This window comes from Tauraco erythrolophus, chromosome 8 (assembly GCF_009769465.1).
Source record: "Tauraco erythrolophus isolate bTauEry1 chromosome 8, bTauEry1.pri, whole genome shotgun sequence".
NCBI classification, from domain to species: Eukaryota; Metazoa; Chordata; class Aves; order Musophagiformes; family Musophagidae; genus Tauraco; species Tauraco erythrolophus.
This window is the reverse complement of record NC_141472.1, coordinates 45,126,242-45,144,079: the sequence shown is the minus strand read 5'-3', so window position 1 is coordinate 45,144,079 and position 17,838 is coordinate 45,126,242. Positions and strand designations below refer to the sequence as shown.

Genomic DNA, 17,838 nt, shown 5'->3' with positions numbered 1-17,838 from the left:
AGTTAGCATTTCTTTGAAGCTTTTGGCTGTTGCAGGGAAACGCTTTTCTTGTGAAGTCCCTGACAGTGACAAGATTTCAATGCCCATAAGGTTGAGTAGGATCCTGTAATAAGTTGTACCAATGTCGACCACAGAACTTTCAAGATACCAAGTACTGCTGTTTGTCAAAGGCTGGAAGGCTTGGTTTTAAATAGGCATCAGGTACATGACTTCTGAATTTCAGTTCTTCAGTCCGTAACCATTATCATGTTTTCTGAATGCGTCTAATCCAACATGAAAAATTCTTACAGCCCAGGAGTCAGGATGTTGATTTAACTTAGACTTAACTATTCTTTCATGTGCTGACTGTGGACATGTTAGCTGCCTCCTATTTGGCACAGTGTCCTTGCTGACAGCATGTGTGCCTGTATTGTCTGCCACGCCGCAGTTCTTTGCGTCGCTTTCCCTTGTTGCCCGCGAAGAGTACCGTTCTGTGGGTTTGTTTAAGGCGTGCAATGGTGATGGTTCGGACACGGGGACAGAGAGGAGGCAGTTTTAGAAATGCTTTAGTCCGTGGTATGTCTCGTAGTGTTGCACAGCTGTTTTACCTGTGTGTTAAGATCACCACCACGTTTTGGTCAGTGTGTCAATAAGCAGGGGAGGTATTTAGGAGCACTCTCCCATGTCTGCCTTCCCACCACGCTCTGTAGCACTTAGTACAATTAACAAAACATGGTGTCTATACATACAAGAAGGTTCAGAATGTGTAATGTTTGATGTTACGTATGTTCATATCTACCTTGCTGCTTTTTTTTCCCCTCATGAGAATGTAAGAAATGTCTCAGTGGCTCAGCTGAGGAGTTCATCTAGTGCAGGGCTCTGTCTCCAGTAGTGGCCATAGGACGTTGCTTGGAGGAAATATCTGAACCTGATCACTTCTTGGTCTAATTATTTCCTGAAGTGTTTCATGAGTGGTGTTGCAGAGCACCTGTTTTCTTGCTCCATTTATTTTCCTTTTATGGAACTGTTGCCCATATTAGCCTGTTCTTTGTTTTTGACGTCCTAGCGATGTTTGCTCCACCAGCTTCCCGTGGCAATGACTTCCAGAAGTCTGCTAACTACTTGACCATTTTAATTTTTTAATCTTCTGTAACTGTCAGGGAGTGTTTCCTGGTTCCGTTATCGTTGGGTTTGGAGAATACAGTTCTCCAATCTATGTTACTCACCACCTTGATGATTTTGCAGGCCTTGGTGCTCTCTGTCCTTAGTCTTCTCCCCTCCAAACTTAAGAGCCCAAGTATTGTTAATCTTTTTGCAGAAAGTAGTTGTTCTATCCCTCTGATCCTCTTATGTATCCTGTAATTTTAGTATTTCTTTTTTTAGGTGTCTTACCTTACATTTATTTATGATGAAGCTCCTCTGCTTCCTTTGCCCACTGTTTTGCAGGGCTCTTCCAAAGTTCATTGCTGTCAGCACAGCCTTGGATTTTCCAGAATCTTCACCTTTTGGAATTTAACTTTGCAGTCCCCTTTACAGATTTCATTGATAAAAAAGGATATTAAATAAAGCTGGTTCTGATACTGATTTGTGAAGTAACCCTCTACTAACTACTCTTCATCACAAAAGGTGATTGCTGAGCTCTGCCCTTCCTTTGCTGTCATTTAAAGAGCTTTTAGTCTGTGAAGCTTTCCTTCAATGACGTAACAACTTAGTTTTATTAATAATGCTTGACTTAGAACCTGGTCAAATACTTTCTGACATTCCGAGCGCGTTATGTCTGTTAAGATTCTCTCTGTCTCCGTTACTTATACTCTCCTTGAAACCTGAAATGAGGCAGAATTTCCCTGTGTAGAAGCCATGCTGTCCGAACTGACGGTGTTTTATGACGTACTCAGTAAGTACATACAAGACATAATATGTACAGTAAGACTCTACCACCTCAACAGTAAACACCCAGACCCATGTCTCTATGGTTTCATGTTAGTGTTGCTTCAGGTTTCTCAGCTTACTCTGCCCCATCCTGGGCATACTAGTTAAATGGAAATGCAGGTAGCCTGATTTTTCATCCCTGTTTTTTGCAGTGTAGGTGTTTGTTTTGTCCTTCTCAGACGCACGCTGAACCGTTCAAGGCCAGGTTGGATGAGGCCCTGAGCAACCTGATCAAGTTGGAGATACCCCTGTTCCTTGCAGGGGGAGTAGACTAGATGACCTTTGAAGGTCCCTTCCAGCCCTAACCATTCTATGATTCTATGATTCACTACATCCTCCACATGGATTGTGTAAATTCAAACTACGTGATCCTCTGCAGCTGTTGGGCTTTCCATAGTTCATAGTTTAAGTTCTCCTCTATAATGTAAATTCCAATGTCCAGCTGATGGTTCTGTTTCAATTAAGGTGTAGCTTCTTCTTCCATATGGTTTCTCCTTGGCTCTGAAGGTTTCCCTGTTGTCATGTACCTATTTACACTACCCTTACTGTCTACAGCATCATCTTATCTATACATGGATTTTCCATATGTGTGTGTACATCTTGGTCATTGCACCAGAAACTGACAGTATTTTTGGAGAATGGTATCAAAGCTGTCTTGCATCAGTGTGTCCATGCACAGTTCATCCAAATTTCATAACTGTTTTCCCTTAGTGATAGAACGCTTCCGGAAGTTACTAATTAGCGGAAGAGTATCTGGCTGTAGGTAGCCACAGTAAAGAGAAGTGTGACTCAGATGATTGTGTTCTGACTGCATTGTTAAACAAGGATTAGATAATTACATGAGGTGATTTATATGAAAAACAGTAATTCTGTGTGTTCTCAGTAAAACGTTGATTTTGTACTCTCAGGCAAATGTTTTCTGCTGTAAAAAGAGAGAAGAAATCAGTTTTTAAATGAAGGGGCATTATTGACCTGATGCTATCACTTAATTTTTTCCTCCAAAAATAGTGTTTTATGTAGAAAGTATCCATGTTCATTTGCACTGTTGTAGTTACTGATACATGAGGTATCACTGAAGGTAGTTGATAGCGAAATGTTGTGAAGATAAATGTGTGCAAAACAAATCCACTGTTTTCTTTATCTTTACCACATGCAAATGTCTGCAATATGACATGTATCTTTATTGTTGGATAGCATTGTTTTTATGAACTTATTATTTTCTTTTTGTGACAGAAATAGCTAGGCAAGCAGCACAAATAAAGCTACTGAGAAAAATCCAGAAGCAGGAACAAGCTCGAGCTGCTAAAGAAGCGAAAAAACAGCAAGGTAAGTATTACTTGAGAAAGTTTGTGCGTGCTAGCAGGTTATTTTGAGAAGTGTTAATGAAGAGTTAACTGCCTCTTGTCATGCTCTGCTAATTTTTTGTTTTCTTTTGTTTGTAAGCGATTATGGCAGCTGAAGAAAAGCGAAAGCAAAAGGAGCAGATAAAGATAATGAAGCAGCAGGTAAACTTTATGTGATTGCTAAATAAGATCTTTAAATTACATTTTGAATTAGGGGTATTTTAATTATTTAGTAAATTAAGTATACTGATTACTGATTACAAAGTGAATGTTTTAAATCTAGTTTTAAAGAGCACATAGTGTGTATTATTCAGAAGTCTAAACTAGTTTTTTGCATGTTGTCAGGACGTCGCAATTTTGTCTATGTTGATTTAAGCCACACAGCATATTTAATTACTTGCCAATATCAGTAAGAAATTTAAAAGCTGCTACTAAAATACAGTGATGCGATATTCCTTTATTTGGTTCCGTGAAGACAAGCAGTGTCATATCTGTTTATGTAAATACTATAGTGGTGTAATCAGCTGCTTCTGTGGTTCTGGCTGGTGGTCAGTGGTTTTAGGATGCGTGCGAAGGTTGGTATCTCAGTGTGCCAGTGAATTAATACGTGATTTTAAATACACGAGTATTGTTAAATACTGTCACAGCAAATATATCCAATAGAAGTGAGCCCATATAACTTTTCCAAATGAAGCTACTTACGGAAGCAGGCTTTTAAATTTTTGAACAAGTGATTTTAACAAATGAGTGAAGTGAGTACTATAGTAGTAGAAGCTTTCACCCTACGATCTATGAGTTAAACTTGGAAGGGCTGAGAGAGCTGGGACTGTTCAGCCTGGAGAAGAGAAGGCTCAGGGGGACCTCACAATGTGTATAAATACCTGGAGGGAGGGTACAAGGAGGATGGAGTGAGGCTCTTCTCAGAGGTGCCCAGCGACAGGACAAGAGGCAACAGGCACAAACTGAAACACAGGAGGTTCCCTCTGAGCATCAGGAAACACTTTGTCACTGTGATGGAGTGAGATGACTGAGAACTGGAACGGGTGAGCCAGGGAGGTTGTGGAGTTGCCCACCTTAGAGATTTTCAAAAGCTGTCTGGACACGGTCCTGGGTAATTGGCTCTGGGTGACCCTTCTTGAGCAGGGGGTGTTTGAACAAGGTGACCTCCAGAGGTCCCTTCCAACCTCAACCATTCTGAACTTTTGCAGATAGTTACAGCTTCAAAGTTTCCACTTCTGAAGGCAACCCATACTTGTTAAAGAGAAGCAAATAATGCAGTTTTTTGTGGTGTTTTTTCTTTGTGGTTGGTTTTTTTTTTAGTGTTGTGGGGGTTTTTTTTAGTGTTGTGGGGTTTTTTTCAGTTTTGTTTTTTTTTTTTTTTTTGAGAGAGAGCATGGAACTTGGATCCATTCACATCACCCTATGGTTATAAAGTGGTCTTTAAATTCTTAGGTGTGTAGGGAGCCATAATTGCTAAATTGACAAATACATCAAACCTGCAGACCTTGTTTATCATCACCATATTCCTTCTTGATGTATAAACTGATAAAATTTTCATAATTCCAATGTGTAGAATACTTCTTCTCTGAGATACTTCTTTACTCTTAGCTCTACTGAAAAGTTTGTTCTGTAATAACTCTAGCCTTTGTGGAATTGAGAGGGTATGCTACGTACTCTCGACTTCAGTACAGTTTTGTTTGTGAAGGCTAGTGGGGGATAATAGAGATTTAAGGTTCAAGCTTTGCATGTTGAAAATAAAAGTTCAACACTGTGTAAACAAGAGCCTGGAGTTAATTTGCTGGATAAGGTAGTCTTATGCTGGACTTCTGAACAACTTAATGAGCTGGTAAGATTTGCCTGAAGTTTGTAAGACCTCATCAGGTCTTCTTGTATTAGAGCTTTGTTCTTCATGAAACTTTGTATTTTTGTTCTGTGATTGCTCCTTTTCTGTTAAATATTATAGATTATCTTTTCTTAGGGGCTTGGTTTTGCTTTTAGTTACTATTTTTCAATAAAGTATGTACATCACTATGTGTTCTTTAGAAAGTAAAATTTTAGAGGAATTTTTAATATAAGCTTAGGTTTTTACTGTTTAACAGGCAAAACCCATACACCACAGGAAATGTGAAGGAATACCAAAGTTTGTGATGACTGCATTTCTAAAGCAATGTAATAAGACTTCATTCAGATTTTAAGAACCAATTCCTGAATAAGAATAAAGTAGAATATGGTTACACAGCACCCGTCTATGGAGTGCTTAGCTTGATCATTTTCTTCTTACCATGACAAAATGTGCTGGAATGCATTGTACTGCCCGTGGCTGCTGTTTCAGTTACTTTTTTTGGTTATTTCACTCTTCAGCATGTGTAAAACTCAGTCTCCTAAACTATCTGTTAAGGCATCCACACTCATCATCAATTACCTGAATGCTTTAAAAATGTAGAGGATCTGCAGTGTGCTTACCCGTGCCCGTATTACCCAGGTTTGGTGTGACAAGTGTGTGTGCTTTGCTTTCACAGTACTCAGGGGCTCCACGTTGCTCATGGTGCCGTAGTGAACTGGAAGGCTGCCAGAACCAAGACAGAAAATAGTGGTTTGACAGAACCCTGTATTTCTTATTCAGGGAGATCACATCAAAACATGATGTTTTTCATTTCATAGCTCCCATTTCCATTCGTTCCACCATTGCCAGCTAGAATTTGAATGCTGCTAGCTTTCTTATATCAGTATTAATCTGATCTCCTTAAAGCTATTAAAAAAAAAAACCAAACACTACGACAACTTAAACATGAGCACCTATGCACACCTAAGTGGTAGTTCCTTCAGGGATATACCAGACTTCTAGTAAAAATTCTACACATACATTGCTATATGGCAACAATTGACTACAATGGGTGTGAGGCTCAATAACAAAAACTATAGGTGTATAAATTTGGCCCTTTTTTAAAATGTAAATTTACTTTCTCAATATTGGTTTGTTTTTTTTTTTTAAAGAAATAACTTTCTTCCCTTTGTAGGAAAAAATTAAGAGAATCCAGCAAATCAGAATGGAGAAAGAACTTCGAGCTCAGCAAATTTTAGAGGTAAAAATAATGGCTTAGATATAATTTTTGTGTTGCCATTTTAAACAATATTGTATTTTAATAGTCACACATGCAGTTAGGAATGTGACTAAATATAACAGCTCTAACAACGTGGACTTCCAAAGGCCAGTTTAAAAACGTCTTACTATACTTTTAAAAAAAATTCTATGTAATTGGAGCACAGGTTTTGGAAATGTTCACTTGAGTTCCTGTCTTTCTACACAAATAGTCTTGTATTTGCTAAAGTTAACAGCATAACTATTCCTGTGTTAGAAACCAAGTTTGCAGTAACAGGATGTTAAAGCAGCATCATGCTCTGCTCGTATGAAAATGCCGAGTTTCGGTACGTGCCAGAACGCACTGGTGTGCCATAGGGTTCTAGCAAAGACAGACCGCTCGGTTTTAAGTCTCCATTCATGGAAAAGTTAATGGGTATCTCTGCTGTTTGTATGTTATTGTTTCTGTGTGTACTTACTTTCTTAGTTACAATAGCCAGGTGAAGCAATTTTGGCTGAGACTTAAAATTCTGGCTTAATTTTCTAAAAGTAAATGAACTGTGAATTGATTGACAATGAAAGCTGCATTGGGGAAGAACTCTTGCGATGTATGCTCTATGTGATGATGTTTTGAACTTTTAAAGGCACATAACTTTGTTTCTAGTAAGATTATTTTCAAGTTGTGATGGTGCTGTTGTGTGACCTGTTTTGCATGCACAGGCAAAAAAGAAAAAGAAGGAAGAAGCAGCAAATGCCAAATTATTGGAGGCCGAAAAACGAATAAAGGTTAGTTTAGAGGAGCTCCAGGAACAAGAACTGTGTTATTGTGCATAATATATGTTGATGTATAAAAGGAGTAAATTTAGAAGAATGTTCATTGATAATGAAACAGTAAATAGAGATGGCATATGATCTTTGAGGTCCCTTCCAATCCTAACCGTTGTATGATTCTATGTTTGTGTGAGTACATGCAGCATACACGGAAGTTTGCGTATGTGTGACGTGCAAACACACACAGTCATACCTACACACATGAATATAGAGAGACAGAAATTTTTTGTGTGCTGTTACCATGAGTTTTGTTTACATGACGCTTGGTTTGTGTAACTTAAAATGCTTGTGCAGTAACATTATTCACAACATTTTTAAGCACACTGTATCAAAAAACTTTGTTACGTCTCAGCAAGCTAGTCTTTTCTAGGCTGTGTATACACAAGACTACAGAACTCTTTCACAAACATTGGAAAACACAGTTTATATGTGTGCTCCTGTTGCTGCTTTGGCATTCGTGGTGTGTTTTAACATGGAACTCCCAACTCGACAGGCTTGCTGTCATGTGTGCTATGCATACTTCTCTGTAGTCAGTTATGGGGGCAGGGAAGTTAGAATTTAGTTCAGATGTGCTGTTTTAGTGTGGCAAAAATGTGCAACTTGATTAGTACATTTCGATATTTCAAATACATTTTTGTTCTTTTGTTTAAGGAAAAAGAGATGCGAAGGCAGCAGGCTGTCCTTCTGAAACACCAGGTTGGTGTACCTTCAGTTGACAAGACAGAATGCCAGTTGTGAACTACTAAAGCTGTACGGGGGTGGGGGGAATCTTCAAAATATGCCCTTTTTAAATTTCTGGGTTTGATTCCTGCACAAATTTTCTTTCACCTTATGATTTGTTGCTTTGCTTTGGTATTGGGGTCTTCTGGGGGATTATAAAGTGGTTTTATGACTTTGTGATTTCTGTTTCATAATGTTGTGCCAACTCTTTCTACCAGGAGTTGGAGAGGCATAGACTAGATATGGTATGGGTATGTTTATTTTTGTACATCTAACACCGCATTGTGATTTGGTTGTGATATGGTTGTCATAGCAATGCATAAAATGTAGCACTGGCTGCTGTCATATTACATACTGCTGCATGGCTTTACAGCACAGTGCATTGCATACATCTGCTTGTCTTGTCTGTTAAGGAAAAAAAAAGACATGTCTTGAACATGTGTGTAAATTGAACATGACAATAAATAAATGAGGTTTTTAACTAGAAATCTTTGTTACTGATGTCCCCATAGAAATTGGGCTACAGTATAAAATCAGGGATGAATAATGCAAAATTAATAGGTAGTCACTTGGATACTTTTTCCAAGCCTTGTTCCATTTACTGGGAATGAATCCAGACATTTGAAATACAATTTGAGTTAACCTATTTTAGAAATCAGGATGATGTCTTTCCTAAGTTTGTGAGGTACTGAGGAAATTAGCTTTCAGTCGGTGGTAAATACGTAATGTTACAAGTATACAGTGAAACATTCGAGTGTGATCCTATGCTCACTGAATTAGATGATAAAATTCCCACAGCCTTTACTGGGGCAAAGATTTATTCTACAGCTTTTAAGGCAAAACCCCCATACTTAATGCTCTATGATACAGCTCCTTAATGCATTTCAGGTTACTGACCTAATGTATTGAGGGACAGGCATCAGTAAATGCAAGTGGTGTTGCGTATGTATATGCGACATCACTGTCTTGATTAAAACTGATCTAGAGCTGAGAAAATTAATGATAATAATTTGTTGCTTGGTTACAAAAATATTAAGATTTGCAATGTTTGAAAATAACCAGTTTAAAATTTCTGCTGAATTGGCTATGGCCAATATGGCTAATTTATTGGCTAAGTAAATTACGAGTTCCGTAATAGCAGATGTAAGGTAACTGACCTGTTCCAGCCAACCATTATGCTTTTTGTTCTGCCAGCTTATGAAGGAGCATCACAACTGACCATAAGTAAATCTGTTTGCTTCTTTTTTACACTGTCTCCATATTCATTGCTTTACCTTTTTGCTTTCGATTGTTCTTGTATTTGCTTTCTAAACCTGAACTAAAACATGCACAGACTTGGCCATTCTTGTCCTATATTTAGTATTTACTGTGACTTGTCTATTAATGCTAAATTTGTTACTCAGCTTTTTTACTGATTCGAAAATGTGGATTAGTTTTGTTCTAATCTTACCTGCTTCAATAGGAACGAGAAAGGAGGAGACAACATATGATGCTTATGAAAGCCATGGAAGCACGTAAAAAAGCAGAAGTGAGTATTAATTTCTGAAAGTTTGACGTTTTCATGGTTTCGCTCTGCAGCAGTCTGTAGAAGAGCAGTGTCTGTGTGCCTGTATGTGTGATTTCATTTGTGTCCATGGCAGTGGCAGGACGAGAAGCAATAGGCACAAAGGGAAATACAGGAAATTCTGTTTAAACTTAAGCAAAACTTTTTTACCGTGAGGGTGGTGGTTGAACACTGGCACAGATTGCCCAGGTAGGTTTTGGAGTCGCAACCTGCTGTAGCTGATACTGCTGGCGGGGGGACGATGGTGGGCACAGGACACACACAGGGATGAGGGCTGGATGATCTCAAGAGGTCTTTTCCGTCCTCAGTGATTCTGAGCAAGAAGGCAATAATTGTACAGTCAATTCAGAGTCCTTAGTATTTCCTGGGAAGGAAGTTCTATTTTCTCTTCTTCACTTTGTTCATGTGTATAAGAAGAGTAAAGACTGCATCATACTGGCTTGTCAGACTTGCTGAGCAACAGGTTTTCCTCAATACTTACCCAGGGCTAAAAATACACATCTTATTTGAGTCCGGGCTTCTTAGAACATGCAGATTTTGTAGATAATTCTAGATTTGGACCATGACAAAACCAAACAAATAGGATTGTTATGCCTCAATAGTTTTATTTTTGCTCCTGCAGTAGAAAGTATTGCTGTGCTACAGAAAATAGATGCTTCATTTAGTAAAAATATGTCAGAAATTCTGAATCAAGAGATAGAGAAACCTTACGTCCTAAATGTGTATGTGTCATTTTGTGTGCAATCATTTTACTTTATCCAGCTCTGAATCTAGTTCTTTAACTAGTTTTCTTTTTTGAACGCAATGACATTAAACAAAATGGTTAATGTCATTTTTTTGTCATTGTTTAATGTCATTGTTTAAACAAAATTAACATAAACCTGGTTGATTTCACTTTCTAAAATTTCAGACTTCTTTTGATGCTGATCATCTAAACATCTAGATTTTTTTGTTCTCTTTTGTTTCTGAAAATAAGACTATTTTCAAAACAGCTGCCCTTTCCTTATGATGTATACTACTTATTCTGGTTGCTTCTTTCATTTATATAAATCTGTTATATCACAACAGGACCTAATAACAGTTTTTTATTATGAGGATTAATACTAAAGATTAAATACACATTCTGTGCTATTGAATTGGGTGTTTGTTGGGCAACTGAATTAAACTATTCCTTTTAAAGTACTGCATAATGAAAATTATTTTCATTATTCAAATGATTACTTTGCTTACAAGTTAAGGAACTCCAGATTGGTTATTTAGATGGGGGGAAAAATATTCAAGAAACACTGGTAGTCTGTTCAGCCTAATCCAAAATCCATCCAAATATTTTCATTGAGTTGACTAATCAGGCTTTTAACTAGTGAAATTTTGCTTTTAGCCATACTATCACATGAAAGACACTGAAGTTTCCCTGCTCTTAAACTCATTTAATAGTGTTTTTGTAATAGATCTTGTTCTTATAACCAGTTGAGAGGTCTCAGTTCCATTAGAAGGGTGCAGAAGGAAACGAGGGAGAAGTGGTTAGCTTTGCCTTGGAAAGCCGCTGTAACCACGTTGCTTTTGTTCAGCTCCGAGATAGGTTGAGAAAAAGCCTCTCTTACAGGAATACCACGTCCTGCTTATTTAGGTTATACTGCAGTAAGTGAAATGTTACTACCTAAAACAGCTCAAAACTATTTTAGCTTCATAGGTTTGAAGTAATACAGTAGTTTCTGTTGCATTATAGATGGTTAAAAAAAAAGTAAAACAAAGTACCTGATTAAATAGCATTGGTGATAAAACCAGAGCTGTACAATATGATTGATGAAACTTTTATTAGACCATGAGAAACTAATTTACATCTTAATCCTGAGATTGTCATCTTTTAGCCCTGATATTATCTTAAGGAGGACTGTCAATGTCAAAACATAATTACTCACTTTTTAATTTTACTTTTTATATATTTCTCTGTATCCTGAGACTTTTAAAATCTCTGTATCCTGAGAATTTTATAAATAAAGTGCAGATAGCTAAGTAATTGAAGTAAAATAACCATCATTATAGCATCTAATTGTCAAAGAAATTTTTAAAATTTTTCTCTTAGATGTGTTTGTAAATTTAAATGAAAGTGATAGACTAGAAGAAAATAAAATTCAGTAATACTTCAGCGCAAGGAAGAATTTCAGAGTTAACTCTTAAGCCGACTAGGGAGGGTGTCCTCCTATATTTATTGTTTGTGAACACAGAGAAGGTGTAGTGGGCAAAGTGGTGATTGGTGGCTGTCTTGGTCCTAGCAACTATGAAAAGAGAAAAACAGTAGATGCTTGGCTTCTCACTTCTTATCCCTGTGTTTTTGTTGTACAGAATAAGATACTAATGACTGTTCAGTTTTCAGATTGCATGCTAAGTGCATGGCAGTTCAAGGCCAGAAGCTGTGTGTGTTAAAAAGATCAGCTGTGTGTTATGAGCTGCTCATACCCAGTTTATTTATTATGGGAATTTTGAAGCCATATGTTGTCCAGAGAGGCCTTTCCAGCTACTCCTTTCTTGAGTGGTCTGCTTCAGCAGATGCATTTCGATGGTAATAGTGTGTAAGCAGGGCCTTTGAAATCAGATGCCTTGCGTGTATGGCAGTTCTTTGCTATGGTAATTATGAAGATTACCTAAGTAGTGCTTTTCAAATTCTTAGGTTGTTCCATTTTAAGTATTGAACGTAGGTTTTATTTTCTGCCCTTTTAATTTATTTAAGGAAAAAGAGCGGTTAAAGCAAGAGAAACGCGATGAAAAAAGATTAAATAAAGAACGTAAATTGGAACAGCGAAGATTGGAATTAGAAATGGCAAAGGAGCTAAAGAAACCTAATGAAGATATGTGCTTAGCAGACCAGAAGGTAATCATAATAATGTAAACTTATTTTCTTACCTCTTGTTCCTGTATTTCGCCATTGTGACGATAACTTTTTTTCTCGCAGCCACTCCGAATCGTTCAAGTTTTGGTCTACATAATCAAATATAGAAGATACTACAAACACTAAAGTAGCATATGTTTAGTTAATTAAAAGTATTTTGTTTAGAAGTGGCCGGCTTCCCAAAAAGCACTTGCTTGATTGCTTCAAAAAAAATTTGATTACTCTTGAGTTATTTTTACAGCAGGAGCATGCATCATGTCTCAGTACGCAAGCACTAGGTAGAGCTTTTCTCATATGTGCAACTATTCTAAGCTGTTACTCAAAAAAATTACTCTCCCAGCCTTCTGTGTTCTTAGTTCTTGTCCTTCAGGACTTGGCATACCTCAGGTTCAAGCCCTCTCTGTTCCAGAGTATTCCCCTCCCTGTGTCCCCCAAATATTTTCACACCACCATTTATAGTATTTTGGCTCAGAATAGAGCCTGAGTTGTCTCCTGGCCAAAAAGTACGTCTTTATTAATCTCTTGCCTCCTATAATACGTGAAAAGGTAAATATGCTTCAGCTTTAAATTAGATTTACTGGATGGGATGTGAGGGAGCTGCTTTTCTGTAGCCTTACCTTCTAGCATTGCCATGCTGTAGTTTATATGGAAGCATCAGCCAATTTCCCTAGCTGGTATCGAAAAAGGTTTTTTTCTTAAATAAACTACTGGTTCTTTCATTGTTTTTCTTTACTTTCCAGCCTTTGCCAGAGTTGCCACGCATCCCAGGCCTTGTTCTCGATGGAAGCACGTTTTCAGATTGTCTCATGGTAGTGCAGTTCCTGCGTAACTTTGGTAAAGTTCTTGGCTTTGATGTGAATGTGGATGTCCCTTCCCTGAGCGTTCTTCAAGAGGGTTTGCTAAACATAGGGGACAGCATGGGAGAAGTACAAGACTTGCTCGTAAAGCTTGTCTCTGCAGCTGTTTGTGATCCAGGACTCCTTACAGGATACAAGGTAAAAAAAAGAAAGAACGAAAAAAAAATCCATAGTAAACACCCTATATTTATGAATGCATTCTTCATAATGTGTCTTTGGCACCTCCCTGATTTGGGTTTTCATTCTCTTTCCCAGTTCTTCTCTGTGGTGCCACTGTTCTTTGTTTCTGTGTCCTATCAGGCTTTCCGTTTTCCAGAAGCGATACATTTCTGTGCACTTTCTCTACCCTCCCCTGTTGCTGTTTGGCCCTCTTGTAGGATGCTGCTGCATCTGTGGCCATGTCTTTTAACTGCTTCCCCACCCCCCCGCGTTCTTTCCCTCATGTTATACTCTCACTGAATCTTGCCCTGTCTTTCTTCAAAGTCTGCTTTCTGCATCACTTCATCCAAACTTATTGATTCATGATTCTTTCTTATTATCGTTCTTTTTCACTGCAACATAGCTCTTTTCTACTCTAGAACTCTACATAGTGTGATTATAGAAAACAGGATTCATCAGGTTCCAGTTGGACTGTGTCTTTTTTCATTTAATCTATTTCATTAGTATTATCTCCATCTTTAAAACTTAAAGATTAAGACATTCTAATTTGTTACTCTGCTTACGATTTACATTTGAATAGTTTGAAAGAAAAATCCTGGTTAAAGTTCCTTATGTAAAAATGCAATCAGACCCACCCCACTGCTTTACAAACAATAATATAGCCTGCAGAGGAAAATAATATTTTAGAGTGTGATTGTTCGAAACGTCTTTATTCTTTTTAGGCTAAAACTATTCTTGGGGAACACTTGCTGAACGTTGGTATCAATCGAGATAATGTGTCTGAGATTCTACAGATATTCATGGAGGCTCAGTGTGGGCAAACTGAGCTGACAGAGAGCTTGAAGACAAAAGCTTTTCAGGCACATACTCCAGCTCAGAAGGCATCAGTACTTGCTTTTCTTGTCAATGAGTTAGCGTGCAGCAAAAGCGTAGTAAGGTAAGACTTTTTCCTAACAGGTCTGTAAAAAAAATATTATAAAAATGTTAAAAATACTGTATACACTGTGTTCTGTTACAGGATGATTCTTGATCTTATAATAAAAGCTGAAGTTTGCTATGTTACTGCTTCTTACCTTTATGTACTTCTGATATGATGGAAGAGTAGAACTTTTCCATGTTTGGTCTTTTAAGTTTGTTTTCAAAGCTTGCACCAAAATTTCTTCAGCTATTTTTGGAGTAAAAGATGAGGTTGATTACAAAGAAATTTACTAGATATTCTAGGGAATAATTTAGAAGAGTTGTATAAGGCTTCTGCAGTACTTTTTTTTTTTTTTTTCCTTTTTTAAGACTTATTTTGTCCAAATACTTTAACGAGGGTCATAAGCTGAGGTTCCAAGTCGGATTTATCGTGGTAGCAATTCAAGAAAGTGTGTACTTCCTTTGTGGTCAGTAACGTGTGTAATTTTGTAATTACAAAAACCCCTATGTTAAACAACAATGTGAAATAAAAACTTAGGAAATGCTGGTCTTTGGGATACATGTACTCTACATACTTACTGTGGTAAGTTTTTATCACCTAATTGAGTGCTGGTTTATATCTTGGTGGATACTGCTGCTTTTGGTACACCGTGCTGGAAAAGTGAATCAGGGTTGTGTAAGGCAAGAGTGCAAGAGATGCCTCATGTTTTCCAAAGTTGAAAAATAGCTGAAGTGGGAAGTGCAAGTGCTGTGCGTGTGCTGTGCAAGAGTTCATGTGTATTAATAAATTCATCATAGTAAGAAGCTTTATCTTATTGCAGATGACCAAGTGTTAAGTCAGATTTGTAGAAATGATCATTCAGAACTTGACTTTTTGTATTTTCGTCGTAGAAACAGCTATAACCTGCTAAATTGTTGAGACTGGGATGTCTCAGAAGTGGAGTTACAGAGGTCGCTGTACTGAAACGCTTTTTTTTGTTCTTTAATTTCTAGAGTGAAAAGTGAATGTCGGTTTGTAGATGACATGGATCCTTGTTAGAATGCCATAGATGTACCAGCCATAACTTTGTTTTCAGTGCAGGGCTAGATTCTTTGTTGCAAATACGTCTGGAGGCTTGCCATTTCCTTAGAACTATGGAAAGAAATGTGAAATTCTTTGAATGACATGCTTTTTGTGGAAAGAAAGCTTATGTGATACTGTAAAGAAAGATTGCCTGACATAGGTACAGCAGTACGCTACATCAGCATTCCTAGTATTGGAATTTCCTAGCTCTAAAATTATTTGGTTTGAATTTAAAACGTTTCTCCAAGATAGTTCTTTGAGACAAAATATCTGTACGTTGGTCAGAAAAAGATCTGTAAGTTAATAGATTATTTTGTCTTTGACAGTGAAATTGATAAAAACATTGATTATATGTCAAACTTAAGGAGAGATAAATGGATGGTTGAAGGCAAACTTCGGAAGTAAGTTTCGTTTCCTTAAATATTACAATATATTGCTTTTTGGCATTTGCTCAGTTATGCCGGTGTGTAGGCAATTGATATTAAGGAGGCAATTAGCCAAAACAATCACAGGGTAACAAAGAAGTTAGTAACCAAACTACTCAATTAAGATGGGTGTGGATTTAGAATGGCACAGCACCGCTCTTTTACGGTCTATTAAAGAGGCACGAGATTCAGAGGGTTAGTGTCTCTCTAAATTGGAGTAAAGTCAAGACAATTTTTTATTCTTTGGAAGAATGTAAAAATTTTTTTATTGGAATATTACAGGAACTGTCAAATAGCCATTGGACATTTTCAAAGTTTATTTGGACCTACCATAATTGCCAATGTTCGTTCTGAAAGACATTTGAAGATGACATGATTTTCATACAACTCTCAATCGAATTTTGCTAAAATATTATGTTATCGTAGTGTTTCCCATCTGTCAATGTTATGTTGTTCCCTATAGCGAGGGATCGTATGTAGAATGCAACCTTTGAGATATTTTTTATATTTTTATTTAAGGTAAAATTGAAGCTTTTTAAGACTTGTCAGTTTCATATCCACTGTTCTCCCATCCTACAAGACAAAATTCCATACAGCAAAGCATAACGGCTCCAGCTACCAGGAAGCTAGAAGGCATAACGTTCATGAATCACAGGGGGTAAAAATACATAGCCAGACTCTACTTTCCTTTTTTTCCCAGTCATCTTTACCTCTTACTAGGAATGGTGAATCCTTTCTTAGTCCTTGCTTTAGGTACTTGTGTTTCTAATTTTATGTCTCCCTTTTTTCCCTTTAATGTATCTCAGAAGGAAGAAGGAAAGAAGTAAAGAAGAAGGACAAGAGGGAGGTAGAGGAATAAAATAGACTAATAAAAAGAAATTCACTACTAATATTGCAGATCCCAGTCTGCACAGGGTTAATATATTTTTATCTTTTAGGATAATCCAAATACCTTTTCCTGTCCTCCTCTGTACCCTTCTATGGGATATAGTTTAAAAAGTGTTTCTGAAGTTTTGATGTAGCCAAATGTTCGTTAGTGGAATGGGACCCTTGCCTGTCCTTGTCTCCTTAGGGACTGCTTAGTCTTCCTCTCCCTCCATCAAACTGTAAGTACTTGTAGATGTAGGATCCTCCCTTTTCCTCATGATCTCTCTTTTCTTCCCTTTCAAATAGTGGCCATAATATCCTGAAGTCCCAAGCTGCTCTTCCTTTCTACTTTCATTTTTCTATTTCTTGTGTTTTCCCCTTGTGTGGATTTCAGGTTCCAGTAGTGCTGTCCCTATTTTCAAGCGTAAGTATCGTGGAAGTGCTCAGAAATGTTCTTCTGCTTCTTTATATTCACTGGACTTGATTCATCTCTCTCATCTTTGGTTTAAAATCTTTGGATTTTCCAGTGTTTCTGATGAACTCTCAAGAAGCTTTTTAGAAGAGTCATCTTTGATCAGTTTTAAACAATCTTTATTATGTCAGTTGGTGTTTTTCATAAACTCTTACAACTGTTCTGGGTCTTCTCTCAAAAGAAAACTGTCTATCTCTGTCTTCAATTTGGTCTTTTTTTTCTGCTTCCAGACTTCATTCTTATGCATGTTATCTTTCTCATCCATTTCAAAGCTCAATCTAGTTTTTAAGCATCCCAGTCCCAAACAGTTTTGCATAGGCATATCTGGTTTCGTGACTACTCGCCATGCGGTCAGCGGATGTGGACTCTTTTCATATGCAGACAGATCTTTACGTGACCCCCAGGACAGGCCGTCACGCGCGGGAAGTGTACAGTGGTAGGATAACGGATACTGAGGAACGGGTTTGTTTCATCTCTGCCTGGTTTGCCAGTGTTTGTTGTGGAAATCTTCATACCACTATGTCCAGGCTGTCTTGAAGTATATCCAAGTGGGATGAGAAAAGATTCTACCTGTATCAAATGTTTTCATTAAGTGATTTTTAATTTTTTTTTACTTACGTTCTCGCTTTTTATGAGATTAGCTTCTCAAGTGGATATTGGGAGTGGGGGACAAAAAAATAATATGAAAACCTGTAAGATACAAAAAAGCAACATTAAAATCCCAGATTGGAAAAAAGAATCATTG

The 17,838-nt window shown here is 37.4% G+C and overlaps 1 protein-coding gene across 10 annotated transcripts in view; it reads left to right on the top strand.

Moving 5' to 3' along the window:
* BAZ2B (bromodomain adjacent to zinc finger domain 2B) overlaps nt 1-17,838 on the top strand; it is a 133,892-nt gene that overhangs the window by 93,552 nt on the left and 22,502 nt on the right. For 5 of the 10 annotated variants that reach the window (XM_086615931.1, XM_086615933.1, XM_086615936.1 and 2 more), the window contains 11 exons: nt 3,142-3,234; nt 3,352-3,413; nt 6,269-6,334; nt 7,051-7,116; nt 7,813-7,857; nt 8,100-8,132; nt 9,344-9,409; nt 12,174-12,314; nt 13,073-13,327; nt 14,071-14,285; nt 15,656-15,730. In XM_086615931.1, the coding sequence (XP_086472057.1) occupies nt 3,142-3,234; nt 3,352-3,413; nt 6,269-6,334; nt 7,051-7,116; nt 7,813-7,857; nt 8,100-8,132; nt 9,344-9,409; nt 12,174-12,314; nt 13,073-13,327; nt 14,071-14,285; nt 15,656-15,730 (1,117 nt within the window). The remainder of the gene's footprint in view (nt 1-3,141; nt 3,235-3,351; nt 3,414-6,268; nt 6,335-7,050; nt 7,117-7,812; nt 7,858-8,099; nt 8,133-9,343; nt 9,410-12,173; nt 12,315-13,072; nt 13,328-14,070; nt 14,286-15,655; nt 15,731-17,838) is intronic. The other 5 variants (XM_086615938.1, XM_086615932.1, XM_086615939.1 and 2 more) reach the window with 3 other exon arrangements.